The sequence below is a fragment of the Camelus bactrianus genome, chromosome 20, assembly GCF_048773025.1.
Source record: "Camelus bactrianus isolate YW-2024 breed Bactrian camel chromosome 20, ASM4877302v1, whole genome shotgun sequence".
Lineage (NCBI taxonomy): Eukaryota > Metazoa > Chordata > Mammalia > Artiodactyla > Camelidae > Camelus > Camelus bactrianus.
The window spans coordinates 37,182,203-37,197,369 of NC_133558.1; the positions used below are offsets into that span (position 1 = coordinate 37,182,203).

At 44.0% G+C, this 15,167-nt stretch overlaps 1 protein-coding gene across 20 annotated transcripts in view; it reads right to left on the bottom strand.

Moving 5' to 3' along the window:
- DST (dystonin) overlaps window positions 1–15,167 on the bottom strand; it is a 435,873-nt gene that overhangs the window by 9,789 nt on the left and 410,917 nt on the right. For 18 of the 20 annotated variants that reach the window (XM_074348964.1, XM_074348950.1, XM_074348959.1 and 15 more), the window contains 10 exons: window positions 12,109–12,303; window positions 11,442–11,570; window positions 8,690–8,833; window positions 7,633–7,821; window positions 6,076–6,205; window positions 4,084–4,247; window positions 3,138–3,300; window positions 1,658–1,812; window positions 1,418–1,492; window positions 519–536 (listed from right to left, as the gene is read on the bottom strand). In XM_074348964.1, coding sequence (XP_074205065.1) covers window positions 519–536; window positions 1,418–1,492; window positions 1,658–1,812; window positions 3,138–3,300; window positions 4,084–4,247; window positions 6,076–6,205; window positions 7,633–7,821; window positions 8,690–8,833; window positions 11,442–11,570; window positions 12,109–12,303 — 1,362 coding nt within the window. The remainder of the gene's footprint in view (window positions 1–518; window positions 537–1,417; window positions 1,493–1,657; window positions 1,813–3,137; window positions 3,301–4,083; window positions 4,248–6,075; window positions 6,206–7,632; window positions 7,822–8,689; window positions 8,834–11,441; window positions 11,571–12,108; window positions 12,304–15,167) is intronic. The other 2 variants (XM_074348971.1, XM_074348967.1) reach the window with 1 other exon arrangement.

The window sequence follows — 15,167 nt, forward strand, 5'->3', positions numbered from 1 at the left end:
TTTGGGGAGAACGTATTACTAAAGCCGAGTGTCATGGAGATGTCCCATGGCTATGTCCTCCCACGTCACTCTGCCGGATGCTCCCTGTCTCTCCCTACCTGACCCCACACTGTACATCCTCGATGGTTAAACACCAGCGAGGCTGCCAAGAGACGTGTGGACAATCAAATCTGCATTGCAAGGAGTACTCGTCTGAGATCTACATGAATCGTATTATTAAAAATAGGAACTGAAAATGGCATTTGTCACACTGTACCAAGCTACAGTTCATTTGTAGCCAAGCTACAATTCATTATCTGGTTTGCTTAAAGGTAATCTCCTCATTTGAGACACAAGGCAGAGAGGAATCCAGGATCAAGGACCCTTAGAGCGTTTACAGAAACACCACGCCAACCAACAAGGTAGTAGCTGGGGGAACAGCACGGGGAAGATTGGCCAGGGCAAGCTTTGATGACCATGAATTAAAGTTAAAAAAAAAAATCATTGGGAACTTGAGAATACATTCCACTGGTTTATACCTGATTTCCCAGGAAGAACTGATAAAAAAAAAAAAATGAAAAATGGAAGAAAGACACAATTAGTTCAACAGGAAACTTTCTATATGATTCTAGAACACACACACGCTCACAGTTTGGGCTTCTGGATAAGAATATCCAGTTTAGAGATGTGCAGAGTACCCATTTTTCCCAACTTCAAACCAAATAATCAGAAAACTTGCTACCCAGATTTTCTGGAAAGTCTTTGGGTTTCAAATTTAAGTTAAAAATTCAACTAGGCAGATGAACATTGTCCCATGGGGAAATATAAAAGGAAAATGAATAATGTTTCATTTGTAAGTAACATACTGTATGAAGGAAACTCAGCACATTTCCTATCTACCTACTACAAACGAGATGTTCCAAAAAAGAAAAAAGACAGAGAAAGAGGGACAAAGTCACAAGGGTCTTCAAGTAATTGTTTTGAAGGTAACAATGGGCTATGGAGATTGAAATTTTTAAATATTTCTGCAAAAGTGGAAAACACTGCCTTTTTTCACATTTATAGAAATGAGTCAACATTTTAACTTCATTTCCTGGCTTGGAAGAGCTTTGTTACTGAAAATATAAGAACTTACCTCTAATTGCAGTAAAATATATTAAAGTAATAGGAAGGACCCTGAATATACAAGATGTGTCTTCCTGTGAATACTTTTCTCCTTAAAAGTAACGTATGTGTCAGAGAGATGTTCTGACGTACAAAACACAAGCTATCTTTGTATCACTTAAAATGACAAAAGTTGGAATTTCATAGATCATTAAATTTTGATAGAAGGTAAAAATAAAGAATTAGCGTTCCTGGGAAACAATGCAGCTCGAACTGCGTACAAATCTCAATTTTTATCCTGTGAAGGAACTGCACGGCTGTTTTGAAAACTTACCCTGTATTTGTTGTCTCCGATCTGTTCCACCTGGAATCGTTTCGCACACTTGCACTTAGCCACCTGCCTCGTCACCTGCCAGACACAAACGGTGGTATTCCCTTTAACATGACTTCGTGGGAGCCTGAAAACCTCGACATAGCAACTCAATAGGGACACCAAACAACTGCACGAATGGGGCGCGATGTTTGGGCAGGACACGCTGTCACCGTTGAAACGTGGTAGAAAGGGAATTGGTACCTCATCTTCAATTTTGTCGGCATCCGTGATGGGTTTGTAGGCATCCTTATTCGGGTGAAGAGCGGCTACAAACTCGTAGTAGTCGATGTACCCATCGCCATCGCGGTCAAAGATGTCTGCGACCGCGCTCATCTCCAGACGGCTGGTCGGGAACTCTGACATTTTCCAAACGACAGGAAGCAGTGTCACTGAAGTGTCACTGACATGTACAATTATAAGATATTCAAAGAATAACGGTAATAATTTGCTATAGGCACACATCGTCGGGGGATCCCCCACATCTATTTAATGAAGACGTCCATCACCTTATACAGTTCTCTTTCACTCTCTTTTGTGAGTGCAGATATTTAAATTCTAATCTCTCAGCAAAGTTCAGTTATACAAGACAGTGCTGTCAACCACAGTCGCCATGTTATATGTTAGATCCTCAGACCTTATTCATCTTAGAGCTAAAAATCTGCACCTTTTTACCAGACTCTCCCTCATTTCCCCACCTTCCAGCCCCTGGCAACCATTTTTCTACTTTCTGTGAGTTTGGCTTCTTGTTGACATTCCACGTACAAGTGATAACTAACATATTTTCTCAGCAAAGGTCATCCCAGAGCCCCACTGAAAGGTAAGATCTACTTACAATAAAATTTGAAAAGAGATTTTAAGTTTAGAAAAAGAGAAAGTAGCATTAACTTGTTACTTCTAACCCAAGACATTCTTGATTGTACATTTCAATCCTAGTGTGGTCAGTTATGTTACTAGGATGATCAAATAAATTAAAGTCCTTAAAAACTGAAACCCTGATTTACATCATACAAATACAACCACACTATCTATATATATGTGGCCTCAATTTATCTTGAATTACTATGAATTAGGGTGAATCTTATGAAACTGCTCTTTTTCTAGGCAAAGAACTATTTAATGTTAGCAAATTTCATGCGGGTCAACTACCACTTTATTCAGGGACTAGTTGTATGGAATTGACTTTAAGAATGGCTTCCAGTAACATCTGCCAGAGAAATCACAGACACGGCGAAACTGTTACACAAGATGACGACACAACCTTAAGAATTTTTCTAGCATTTTCATTTCCTACTGGTGACAATGCTAGATCAGAATGTGAACAGAATGAAGACGAAAGAGTCTGACTTGCATTTACTGATTCTCCATTTTATGTCAGGCAACACCACCTAAGAGTTAAGCGTTATTAGCCTCATGCCACCACAGGAGGACACAGCTCCAGAGGAGAGGAGTTGATCTGTGGTTACACAATTACTAAGCGTGCCTGACTCCAAAGCCGTGAATTTTAACCAAGGACCCCCCCCCCCAACCGCCCCTGCTTTTTTTTTTGGAGGGTAGCGACTTCATCGCCAAGTTTAAAGAGGATGCTGCATTGGTAACACAAGTTTACTGGCTCCACAGTTTTAAACTGGGCTCGTTTTCCTTACAGATTACATCAGTCACGGCCACCTCTCTCGGGACTTACTTGAGGAAAGAATTCCGTCAATAAATTCTTGTCGGGTTATTTTCCCATCCTGATCTTTGTCGATCCTCCTGAAAAAGTCCATCACTCGGGACTTCTTGTGATTCATCCATCGCATGTACTTTTTGCGCCAGATATCAAAGTCAAAGTTTGCAAATTCCCTCAGCTGCAAAGGAAAAAAGGCATTTTGGCCGAGTTAGCGTGATGCGCAGATTACATCTCGTACAACGCGAGTAAAGTTAGGTTTAATGATCCTCCAGATAACATATGCACCATTCCTTCAACGAGACGTATGATCTTGCAGAGGGGACCTGAAGGTTTTTTTCCTGTAAAGTATTACTTTGTTACTCTCTCTGTTTTTTCTTTACAAAGAGGGAAGACCAAGAAAACTCCTTGAACAGTTAAACTGAAATTTGACGATGCTGAGGTCACAAAGGTATGGCCCAAGGTGACACCAGCACTGGGTCCCTGGGGGGCTGGCCCAGCTCAACATCACCATTTAAGGCCTCGCTCTCTCTACCCCCAGCCACTCTCAACTCCCCTACTTCTAAAAACCTACCAATTCCAGAATCAGAGACTCTATACCTCAGGTCACAAAATATTCACGATGAAAAGATTTGCATTATAAATGATCATAGTTGCCAGGCGATGCTGCCAGCAGACGTATGTCAAGCCAGACTTTCTCCTAAGGAGTTAGTTTCTGTTTTATGTTAAAACATATTTGCGTTTTACTTCGATTCCCTCAATCCAGGTCCCACAGATCAGTTTTATTCCCCCCTACAAAAACATACACACTCGTTGCATTAATTTTAGAAGCCAGATATGCACTCAGACAGCAAAGAGTTCGCTTAGCTATTATCAGAAACATTGAAAAATCAAGATGCGGGCAGTGCGTTATGGCGGGCGAGGGCAAGGGACAACCCGGGGGCAGATGTCTGAGTTCCCGAACCTCCTCCAGTCTGTCCAGGGCGTCGTTTAGCTTCCTCCTCCTCTCCAGGGCCAGCAGCCAGACTTGCTGCCACTTGCTCACCAGGAGGTTGACCCGGGGGTTCTTGGTTTCGATTTGCGTCTGGGACCCAGAGGGATACAGGCTGGAAGCTGGGAAGCGTTTTCCTGTGAAAACAGAGCTTTAGTTATTAGCACGGAAAAGTGTCCATGGTTCTGAAACACATGAAGGCGTGACTTTCAGTGTTCCTAGTTAAGGCTGCACCAGCTTCATTGCTGGGGTGACAAGCAGAAACCCCCTAATTTAGATGACGCACGATGTCAGGGTCCAAACGTATTTTTACTTAACAAGGTTCACACGCGGCTCAGAGACAGTAGAGAAGAAATGTATTTTGACAGGAGCCTGGAATGCTCTCTCAATAAATTTAGGCTTAAAACGTTTTCTAGCCTAAAATGTGTGCTGTTTTAATGACAAAGATGTACCCCAGGATCTTCCTCTCCGCCACCACCAGGGCGATGCAAGGTCGGTGAGAATCAGTCCCAGCAAATCCAGCTGCACTTCTTGGAGAATGAGGCTGGGAGGAGGGCAGGTGGGGGCAGGGGGCACCGGGTGTTCGCTGGAGTCGGAGCAAGAAACGCTACAAATTTCCCATCAACCATGGAAGTGCACGTTTCAGATTCCAGCCCTCTTCCAAGTCCATTTTCCACCAAGATTGTGCGTTTCTTGTGCACGTTCCCACACCCTAATTTACCGCCTTACTAAAGTTTCCTCCGTCTTTCTGGCTGTTATTCACAAATGTGCGTAACTTCACAGAGCAATTTATCTCAGTGCATTTTCCTCGTCTGACTAAATGATGAGATGTGACCTAGAAAAATAAACTAACTGGCCTAAGGTTATGTAGGAAGTTAGGGTCCATGTGGAGATTTACCCAGAACTCCTAACTCCCAGGGGACTATGTAAAAATATTAATAGCTAATATTTATTGAGTGTTTAACCATATTCCAGGAAGTATGCTAAGGACTTGAGACACATTAGCTCATTTAGTCTTCGCCACAGTCCAATGAGGGTTTATAGTTCTCCTTTATAGATGAGGAAATTAAGGCTCAGGGAGGATTTAGGTGACGTGTCCATGGTTGTGTTTCCCAATGGGTGAGTGGTGGGAACAGCCAAGAGGTCTGTCTCCAGAGTTCGTAACCATGGTTACCTCGCCTCCTGGTGCAATCACAACTATGACAGATCCAGGATGGTTTTTCACTAAGGTACCATTCAGAAATACACAAAGCGGTGTAAATTGTGCTTGTTTTAAATCTTATCCAGGCTAGCTAGGATCGCACGGAATGTCATTTCGTGGGGCCAAGGTAGCCCGAGAAGTAAGTAAACAGAGCCTGATGTCATGGGAACACGACCGAAATCTATTCAGATTTCTTTATCGCTATATATTTATTTATCACTCATGAACAGTTAGGTCATGACCTTTATCCAGGTCACGGTCATCTCTGTTCCACTCCACTTTAAGGTTATTTCTATCACAGAAGCAAAAGGGGACAGTTTAGAGCGGGTGATGAGTCCCGATCTTGTTACCTGTCTAATTCCTTCCGGCTAATCTGAAAGAGACACCTCGAGCAAACCAAGTTACATATAGAGACCTAGATTTATCTTTTTATTTTTAAATAAGTGGCTATCAAACTTGAGCCCAGGGATTCTTTCAAGAAAACCTCATAGGGAACTCCTGGAGAATCACCGATTGCTCCAAAATTTCAAACACTAACTCAAAACAAAAGGAAACTAACTTCCTTGCTTAACCATCTTCATTTTATTTTTATTTATTTATTTATTGGTGGGGGGGGTTAATGCGATTTATTTGTGTATTTATTTTTGAATGGAAGTACTGGGGATTGAACCCAGGACCTTGTGCGTGCTAAGCACGCGCCCTACCATGGAGCTCTCCCCTCCTCGTTAACCACCTTCATTTTAAAGAAACTGGCCATTGCTTACTTCCTGCTCGCCCCTTGTCCAGGACAGGGATGTGGGACTGCAAGGCGGAAGGGTCTGCCGCCCGCCTCTTGTAGGTCTTGGTGACTTTATCCACGTCAGGCTGTTTCCTGGTCATTTCCTCCATGAAGGCCTGAAAGGAAAGACACGGGGTCAGTCAGATGCCGCTACACCAGAGGAAAGCATCTCTAGAAATGCACTAAAAACAAGAGGATAAAAGGACTGCACTGTCATTTCTGAATAAAAGAATAAAACAGCATGTTTCATCTAGAGGGGAAAAAAACCCTAACCACCATCATACAGCCTGTACTCATTTCTGAAGACCGCAGAAGGTGTCAGGTGGCCAGGAGCATTAACAGAGCGATTTGCTCTAGTCTGAAGACCACTCACGGGGTGCAGCGGTGGGCGTACCACCACCTGTCTGTGCACCAGCCAGGACCGAGCTTCCAGGCTCTCCCCGAAGCACCTCGGAGTGAGCGTCTGTCTGCAAAGGGGCAAGTCAGCGGGGGTGTCCCTAGGAGTTTCCTGTGGCACAGCTCACCCACGTGTCTGAAATGTTCACGACGGCGTTGACAGACGGGGACATCCAGCATCCACTTAAATGTGGATACACCTTCAGTGTTCCTGTCCATACAGACGCTCTGCCCAGGAGCGTCAATGCCATTCAGGTTAATTAACTTATCTTGCCCTGGATCTCACTTCCCGAGGCTTACTATCACGGTTGACTGGGTACCGGTGTGTCTAGAACACATGGCCAAGGCGGTGGCTTAGGTGACAAGTGATGGGGAAAGGAGGAGGGGGACACATGTGAGAAGTGAAGTAACACATGGCTGGAACGCCCGTTCCCTTGGAGGATGCTGATCACTCTCACGTATCGGGTGACAGAGAACACGGCCCAGACCCTCCGGGGCCGTCACGGGCACCCGTAACTTACACTTTAATTACAACGCGACAGCAGCGCTAACTGCTTTGCCAACCAAGCTGACGCTTAATGGTTCTCCCTGTAAATGCATAGTAAACAAACTAACAAGCAGACAGGTAAGTCAGGGTGACGCCCATCATTTCAGAGTTGAAAACAGGTAGGACACATAAGAGAAGTCTTTTTTTTTCTTTTTTTTTGGAGCAAGACAACATGTCCCCTTGAACATGGGATGTATCTGAACTGCTCACGGTCCTCTCGGGAGATGTTAGCAGCAGAGCACAGAAGATGCAAACAAGGGACGGTAAGCGAGGGAGGGCGAGGGCACCGAGAGAGCAGAAATGAAAGTCATGGAACCGAGGGGGAAGAGGCAGCGAAAAGCAGGAGGTGGGCTGGGAGCCCCTGAGACCCGGGCCCGGCTCCACGGGTGCCAGAAGGGAGGAGTGAGGGCCAGTCACACAGGGACAGGAGACACTGTTGAGACCAGGAGACAGAGGAGAGGTGGTTCAGGGCGGTGGTGGGACCAGAAACGCAGAGGAAGGAGTGGAGGAGCAGGTCTGTGGCCGGGAAGGGAAGATGCGCAGAGCCGTCTTCTGAGAAGACGGGGTCTGGGGAGCTGGGGGCGGACGACGGCTGCCCACCTGGTGCTCGGCGATGAGGGCCTTCACCTCCTCCATCTCCTGCGGGATGGGCTCCTTGTCCTTCTCACTCAGGGTCGTCTCTGCCCACTGCAGCCAGGCCAGCAGGGCTTCCAGCAGCTCCTGTTTGGCGATGAGCCCGGCCAGCGCGCTGGCCAACCTCTGCTGGTGCTGCTTCGCCCAGGCCAACACCTGGTGGGGAGACAGAAACTTCTATGAGTGTCTTCCATCTTAACCGATGTAAAGGACACACAATTGAAATGTCACCTGGGGTCGACCCTGGCTAGACGCACAATTCCAGTCTTTCTATTTTTTTTTTCCAAATTGAAGTATAGTTGGTTTACAATGTCGTTAATTCCTGGTGTACATACAGCATAGCGATTCAATTAGACAACATGTATGTAAATATTCCTTTTCAGATTCCTTTTCATTACAAGCCATTACAAGGTACTGAATACAGTTCCCTGTGCTCTACAGTAGGACCCTGTTGTTTAATTCCCATCAGTAGTACTAAGGACCAGCCTGTGGAGGATACAGGAGCCCCCTGCGATGCTAGGAGGTGGGAAGGGGTCACCCTTGGGAGCTTAGAGATGCCCTTTGCCTTCCAGTTTAAGTTCAGATAATGCATCCCCTGAAGGATCAAGGATGGTCACTCCATGTAGCAAGGAGCGGAAATAAAAATAGCTAAGATCTCAGATACAGGATGAATTCACCTATATGTGCAATTCATTCCATGAGCATATGCTGCTCTGAGAAACCTACTCAACGGACACGACAGGGAAGTGGGACAGACATTTTGAAAGGGAGCCAAATGCTGGCCTTTTCTTGTTTCAGGGACATAGCTGCAAAACGCCTTTAACTTTTTAAAGCAAAGGGGATTGCAGAGACAGGGGATGCATATTGGAACAGTCTCGTGAGGAACATTTCCCTCTCCAGGGGCCTCCTGTTACTCCAAGGCCATAAATGCATCGTTAACTGCTCAAGATTCCATGCCCCGCCCCCCCATGCCCATGACTCTCAAAGCCAGTGCCGCTGGAAAGATGGCCCGGGACACACTGACCTCCTCGAACCTGGCCCGGATGATGGTCATCCAGTGCTTGATGGTGGTGATGGAGTCCGGGTGGCAGAGGGCCAGGAGAGCGTCCCCCATGCTGGTGGCTTTATTGAGGGCAGCTCGCTTCTCCTCCAGTCTCTTCATGAATTCCTACAGCAGAAACAAAGACATAACTCAGCTGTGGGCACGGGCTGAAAACCAAACGCCGGTGACGTCCAACTGGACTGCTAGAGTTCAATCAACACACATGAGCTTCGATCGGTTTATTCCCAGCTGGAAAGCATCCTGTAAGTGAGGAATTCAGGGAGGAAAAGGGACAAAAATTGCATAAAGTGCCTTCTCACAGGATTTCAAAACACAAGTGTAGGATAATCTCTCTGTCACGTACCTCCTAGTCTGGCTCTTTGCACAGATGAAATGATTTGTTTACACACACAGCTGCTAGGTGCTCTGGTCCTCAAGATCCCAAGACTGTGTCTTATTCAATTTTGCATAATAAATGCTTTTTAACTGTTTCTTTCTGCATCTTTGCTGTTGCAGGGTCCAGGTTCAATGCCTCCGCTTACATGACCTACTTTAAAAAATCTTCTCATTCTTCCCAATAGAGGCCCCCGTTAAGTGAAAGAATAAAAAAACAACTAATAGGGAGATTGGAAACCAGAGGTTGATACCAGCTGTGCTTCGCCAAAGGCCAGCTGACCCCATCGTGCACTGATCACTCCCACACCGGGAGCCTGCATCCCTGCCGGAGCTCTGGGGACTGGGTACCAACATCCCCCTGCATCCCGGCCTCTTCCAGGATGAGTGCTGCCTCCGTGGTTTGTGCTCGCGTGGGAAAGAGCGCCATTGTTGCAAACTGGATTATTCTGAGACGTCTCTAGTCTTGTGACTAAGAAACTAAATATTCTGGTTTCCTTCTGCTGGTGAATATGTGAAGGGAGGCAGAGGACATGAAGAAGCACGCATGATGCTACTGCAAAATGTGATGATTACAAAGAAGCCCTTCCTATAACTGCGGGTAATTCTACGCTATTTAAAAACATTTAGAGATAAGTGGTTGTTAAAACTCCTATCCCTGCTCTGGATACCTGCCCCCTGCTATTTCTGGGGGGTTCCTGGCCCTGCTGGGAGGGTGCTGATACCACAGGTGGGCTCTGTTCTGTAGGGCACACGCGCAACCCTGGGCTTCGAGGGGCCCTCGGAGACCCAAACCCAAATACGTTCATGGAACTCAGTGCTGGTGATGGTCAGCCTATGGTAACATAATACAAACCAGATTTTCAAAATACTGAACTGAGTCAAACATTTACATAAATTTGATGTAATTCTCCTACTCTTACAGTCTACCTTCAACTTTTTAAAACCTGTTTCCTCTTAAGTTACTTACTTATTTATTTTCCATTAAAACTAGTGGTCATCTATCATTCATTTTTAGAATCTCTCTTTTTTTTAAATTGGCAGCACTGGGGATTGAACCCAGGACCTCATGCATGCTAGGCATGTGCCCTACCACTGGGCTCTACCCCCACCTCCTAGCTTCAGCTTTAAAAGGAGTACAGATCATTTGGCCCCTCCAGATAACGTTACACAAACTTGCATCCCTTTTATTAACAACAAGGCAATGAATACTCCGTTGCTACAAGTCAGGTAACCCATGGTGGAGAGAGCACGGTGACTTAAAATAAGAAGTCTTGGCAGACGATGTCATCCGTGCCACCCTGGAATTAATGACGCACGTCCAGCTTGACCTTGAAAGACAAGGTTATTCAGTGGTGTTAAACAGATCCTTTCAAGCTAGCAGGAAAAGCTGACATCAATACTACACTGAGGATTAGCATTGCAAATTCCTGACTTTGACTCTTTGACTCCCACTCTTTCCTCTGACTCTTCAAAGGTTTAAAAAAAAAAAAATCTGTTAAGAGCTATCTGAGAGGAGGAATACAGCCCAAGTGGTAGAGAGCATGCTTAGCATGCACAAGGTCACAAGGTCCTGGGTTCAATCCCCAGTACCTCCTCTAAATAAATAAACCTAATTACCACCCCTCGCACCAAAAAAAACAAAACTGAAAAGAGCTATCTGGACCACTCTCTTTAGGGTTTTGCTAGTTCTGTCTCGTCAGGAAAAATCTTGACCTGAAAACTCAGTGGCTAGATTTTTACTTGGTTAATTGTATCAACTTACATAACGCGCCCCCTCTTCCTTTTTTTTTTTTTTTTTTTTTTTACATAACCCATTTTTAATTTATACTTTATACTGTGGGTTACATCTCAAAAGAATTTAAAGTGGCTGGACTGAAAACACAATTGAAAGAGGCTTAGAAATAAAATTTGAAGACCAGTTATCAAACTACTTGCTTGTCTTGCTTACAAAGGTAACAATGATTAATTTACAATTTTAATGGTATAATTTTTATAAATGACACACTGCTTTGAAATGCACATACAAGTGCAACAAAATTGACCAGTTTTGGTCAGGAGCCAAATAACCCCCTAGAAAAATCCTAGAGATAGGAAACAGTGACTAATTTTAGAATAACTACCTTCTATAAAGAAAACATAAAAAGGCAGCTATACATACTTGTGCACAGGGGCACTGGGACACATCTACGTAAGCAAAAAAGTCCTCAAATGTACACGATCTTCCACTACTTCTCAGGAAGGAAAATGTCCACTCAGTTGATGTTTGCAATCACGAGCCCACTTTCGCTACTCTGTGTGGATTTCCCAGTTAGATCTCCCAAGCACTCATGTGACTCACTTTATGCTGATCGATGAGCGTGCGCAGAGCATCCTCATCGTCGGGGAGCGCGCCGTGGAAACGAAGTGTCTGCTCCGCTTCTGCCAGCCACTCCAGCAGGGCGTGTACCACCGAGTGAAATTCCTCTGCCTAACGGTTCACACACACCCGCCAAAAGAGATTCCCGAATATGTTTGTTAGTACGGGAGATTCTTCCTCTCAATGAAAAAAAAAAAAACGGTCTGAAATCTAAATTGGTTAATTATATGCATCGTTCCCATTAAAGAGACAAGAGATATATGGTGCTGCATTTCACAAATGTCAGAAGACATCCAATATGTCAAAAAGAAAGAAAGCCTACATGGTTACAATGAAGAATAATTCAGCATTTTAAGAATCTGATTTTAGGTGAATGGCTGTGCATCATATATTCAAGCTGAAAAAAAAATACTCAAACAGCACTTTCACGGGAAGATTAGAAAACTTCCCTCAGTGAGTTATTTAAATTCATCGTCGGGGAGGCGGGGGAGGCAACCAGGCAATGATGGGCTAAGAACTTCCTCTTCCACGACCCATGCTGGTTGAGACGGAGGTGGGGGGAGCCCCGTGGTCCTTCAGGAGAGTGGCTCCTGTTGGGATGCAGGACCCTCCTGAGCACCACCCAGCGGCCGGAACCCCAGGACTTCACCTGGCGCAGAGCTGCTTCTAGCCGAGTCTGCTTGGATACAGAGAGAGCACACACGCTCTCCCAGCGCGTGCTCAGCTCCTGCATCTGGACCCGGACCCAGGAGGAGTCGTCCCGGCTGCCCTCCATGAGCTCCCGGGCCGAGCGCTTCAGCGCCTGCACGCTGCTCGTCCGCTTCCCCAGCTCCTTCTGGAAGGCCTAGGAAGACGGTGTTTTACAAAATTAATCTGAAATCAGCCCGAAGAGCAAAACATACCCTTTGAAATACACCTGCGCACATCACATCGCGTACCGCTAAGATCTACAGTTGAATGACCCGGTTTCCACAGAACCGTCAGAAAATGAGACAAAACACGCTTACTCCTGTTAAGAGCACCATCAAGACCAGTCTCGCATCAATTTGCTCGATCTTGTAGCAGTCTCCCGAATGAACTATGTTTCAGAACGACACGCTGGATTTAAATAATGGTGGTCACCTTTCTTTTGTTTGTTGTGTCTGTTGGTTTAATTTTTAAACATTTTAAAAACTTCAGTATAATTGATTTAGTGTTGTGTTATTTTCAGGGGTACAGCAGAGTGATTCAGTTATACACACACAAACATATTTATATTCCTTTTCATATTCTTTTTCATTATAGGCTATTACAAGATATTGAATATAGCTCCCTGTGCTGTACAGTAGGACCTTGCTGTTTATCTATTTTGTATATAGTAGTGTGCATCTGCAAACCCTGAACTCCCAATTTATTCCTCCCTTCCCTTCCCCCCTGGTAATCATAAGTTTGTTTTCTATGTCTGTGAGTCTATTTCTGGTTTGCAGATAAGTTTGTGTCATTTTTTTAGATGCCACATATAAGTGATTTCATATGGTATTTTTCTTTCTCTGTTTGACTTACTTCACTTAGAATGATCATCTCCAGGTCCACCCATATTGCAGCAAATGGTATCGTTTTATTCTTTTTTATGGCTGAGTAGTATTCCTTTGTATAAATATACCACAAGTTCTTTATCCAGTCATCTGCTAATGGACACTTAGTTTTCTTCCACGTCTTGACTATTGTAAATAGTGCTGCTATGAACAGTGGGGTGCATGTATCTTTTCAAATTAGACTTCCCTCTGGATATAAGCCCAGGAGTGGGATTGCTGGATCATATGGTAAGTCTATCTTTAGTGTTTTAAGTAATCGCCATACTGTTTTCCCTAATGGCTGCATGGTCGCCCTTCTGTATTTCAGTTCCACACAAAGGTGCATCATTCTTTCTATGATTCTTTATTATGGTGTCTCAATTCTTCCTGAGTCACTAGTGTGCCTGCCCTGGGTGTGCGGGCCACCGTGCTGCTTTCTAGCTGTAAACACACCTAAGAGACTGACCAATAACTACACAGCCCTTGGAGACCCCGGCACCAGGGAAAGAGCAACTTTTTCTTCTGTAACATGCCTTCATCTTGTCTTTCACAGCACCCTGAGCACTAACCCACGATGTCAAATGTTAGAAGCTTGAATCCTTGTCTGTCACCTCGGAAGGAAAAGCTTTTTATTCTTCTCTCCCACTCAATTTTGATGAGCTTTGGTGTGCCAGGAGTTTAAAAATAGCTTCTTCTGGCCATTTCCGACCCAAGAGTCTATCTAGGCAACCAGATCTTTCACATAACCCAACTTTATAGATAAGATAAAATTAACGTATTTTTCTAAGAAATCATCACAAATGAATATGACCAGGCACGTTTCGTAGTTCTGGTTATATCTGGGGGTTTCTATTGTGATACTCGGATCATTCACAAAAGTGAGCCCGTCAAAAATAATGAAGTATAAAAATATAATAATCCAAGAACGGTGTGATGAATTCTTTGCTGATTTCATTCTGATAGTGTTAGGTGTGCCTGCAGACAGATACACACACACACACGGACAGAAAGTACAGTGTCTAACTGCTCCATCTGAGACAGGACTAGCCCACAGTTCTGAGCGGACCTGCCAGTGTGCTCTGCATACTCTAACTTTTTACTGGGCTTTCCAATTGTATTACTAATGCCGAATGATTAATCCATTTCTGTTGACCTCTCAAGACAAAAAAAAGAAAAACCTGGCACAAGTGCCTAGGGGAGTAAATATTTAGACACTGAGCTTATAAAAACAGCATTTATGTAAAAAGTAACATTACATTTTCATTACTTATTGAATGAATGCCAGGGGGGGAGAAAGTCTGTATTAATCATGCATAAAACATGTGTTCCAATATAGGCAAAGCCACATAACTGAAAGTTTTTAAAATTTTTCTAGGCCTGATCAATGTTCTTCATTTATTACTTTTATTTTCTGTTAACGTTCCGACGTCACAAACTCTCTTCTCCTATGGACATGAGATAATGGACCCAGAAAAGGGGAGATAAATGTACAAAAAGACCAACTATTTTAAAAAGAACAGGTAAGATCAAAATAACATACCCAAGGAAGTACAAAGAGACATTGTAAAACAGATTCTGTGAACTCAAAGATTATAGGGAAGCCATACATGAATTCATGAATTCAGTGCTATCAAGTGTCTGCACATAAAGCCAACTCTGAAACCACCTTTCCAGTTAGTACCAGGCCTCACGTTGTTTTCAAGGTTCTTTAAGTTGAAATACAGTGTTTGATCATAATTTAGGACCCTACACGCAGCATCAGTGGGATGTCTCAGTGTCGCCTTTGATTTGCACACGAGTAGAACACACGTATCAGTAGATGGCAGGGAAACCAGTTTTCTCGAGGTAATTAATAATCCAATAACGGCACAAACTGCTATCTCATACACGGCTACAGTTCAAGGGGCAAGGTTAACACTGGTTTTGGAAAAAATGAAGCAGCTGATCATGGCCCCCACGGATCATGTCACAAATCTGATGTTTAAGCGATGACCTGGTTCCAGGTCATGGGATGAATGATTTTAAATTATATTAATAATTATTTAAATTAATAACAAGCGATAGTAAAAATTATTTAAATGAATAAAAGATAGTAAAAATTATCTAAACGAGTAAGAAAAGGTAGTAAAACAGACAATGAAATCACTTTCCCAGC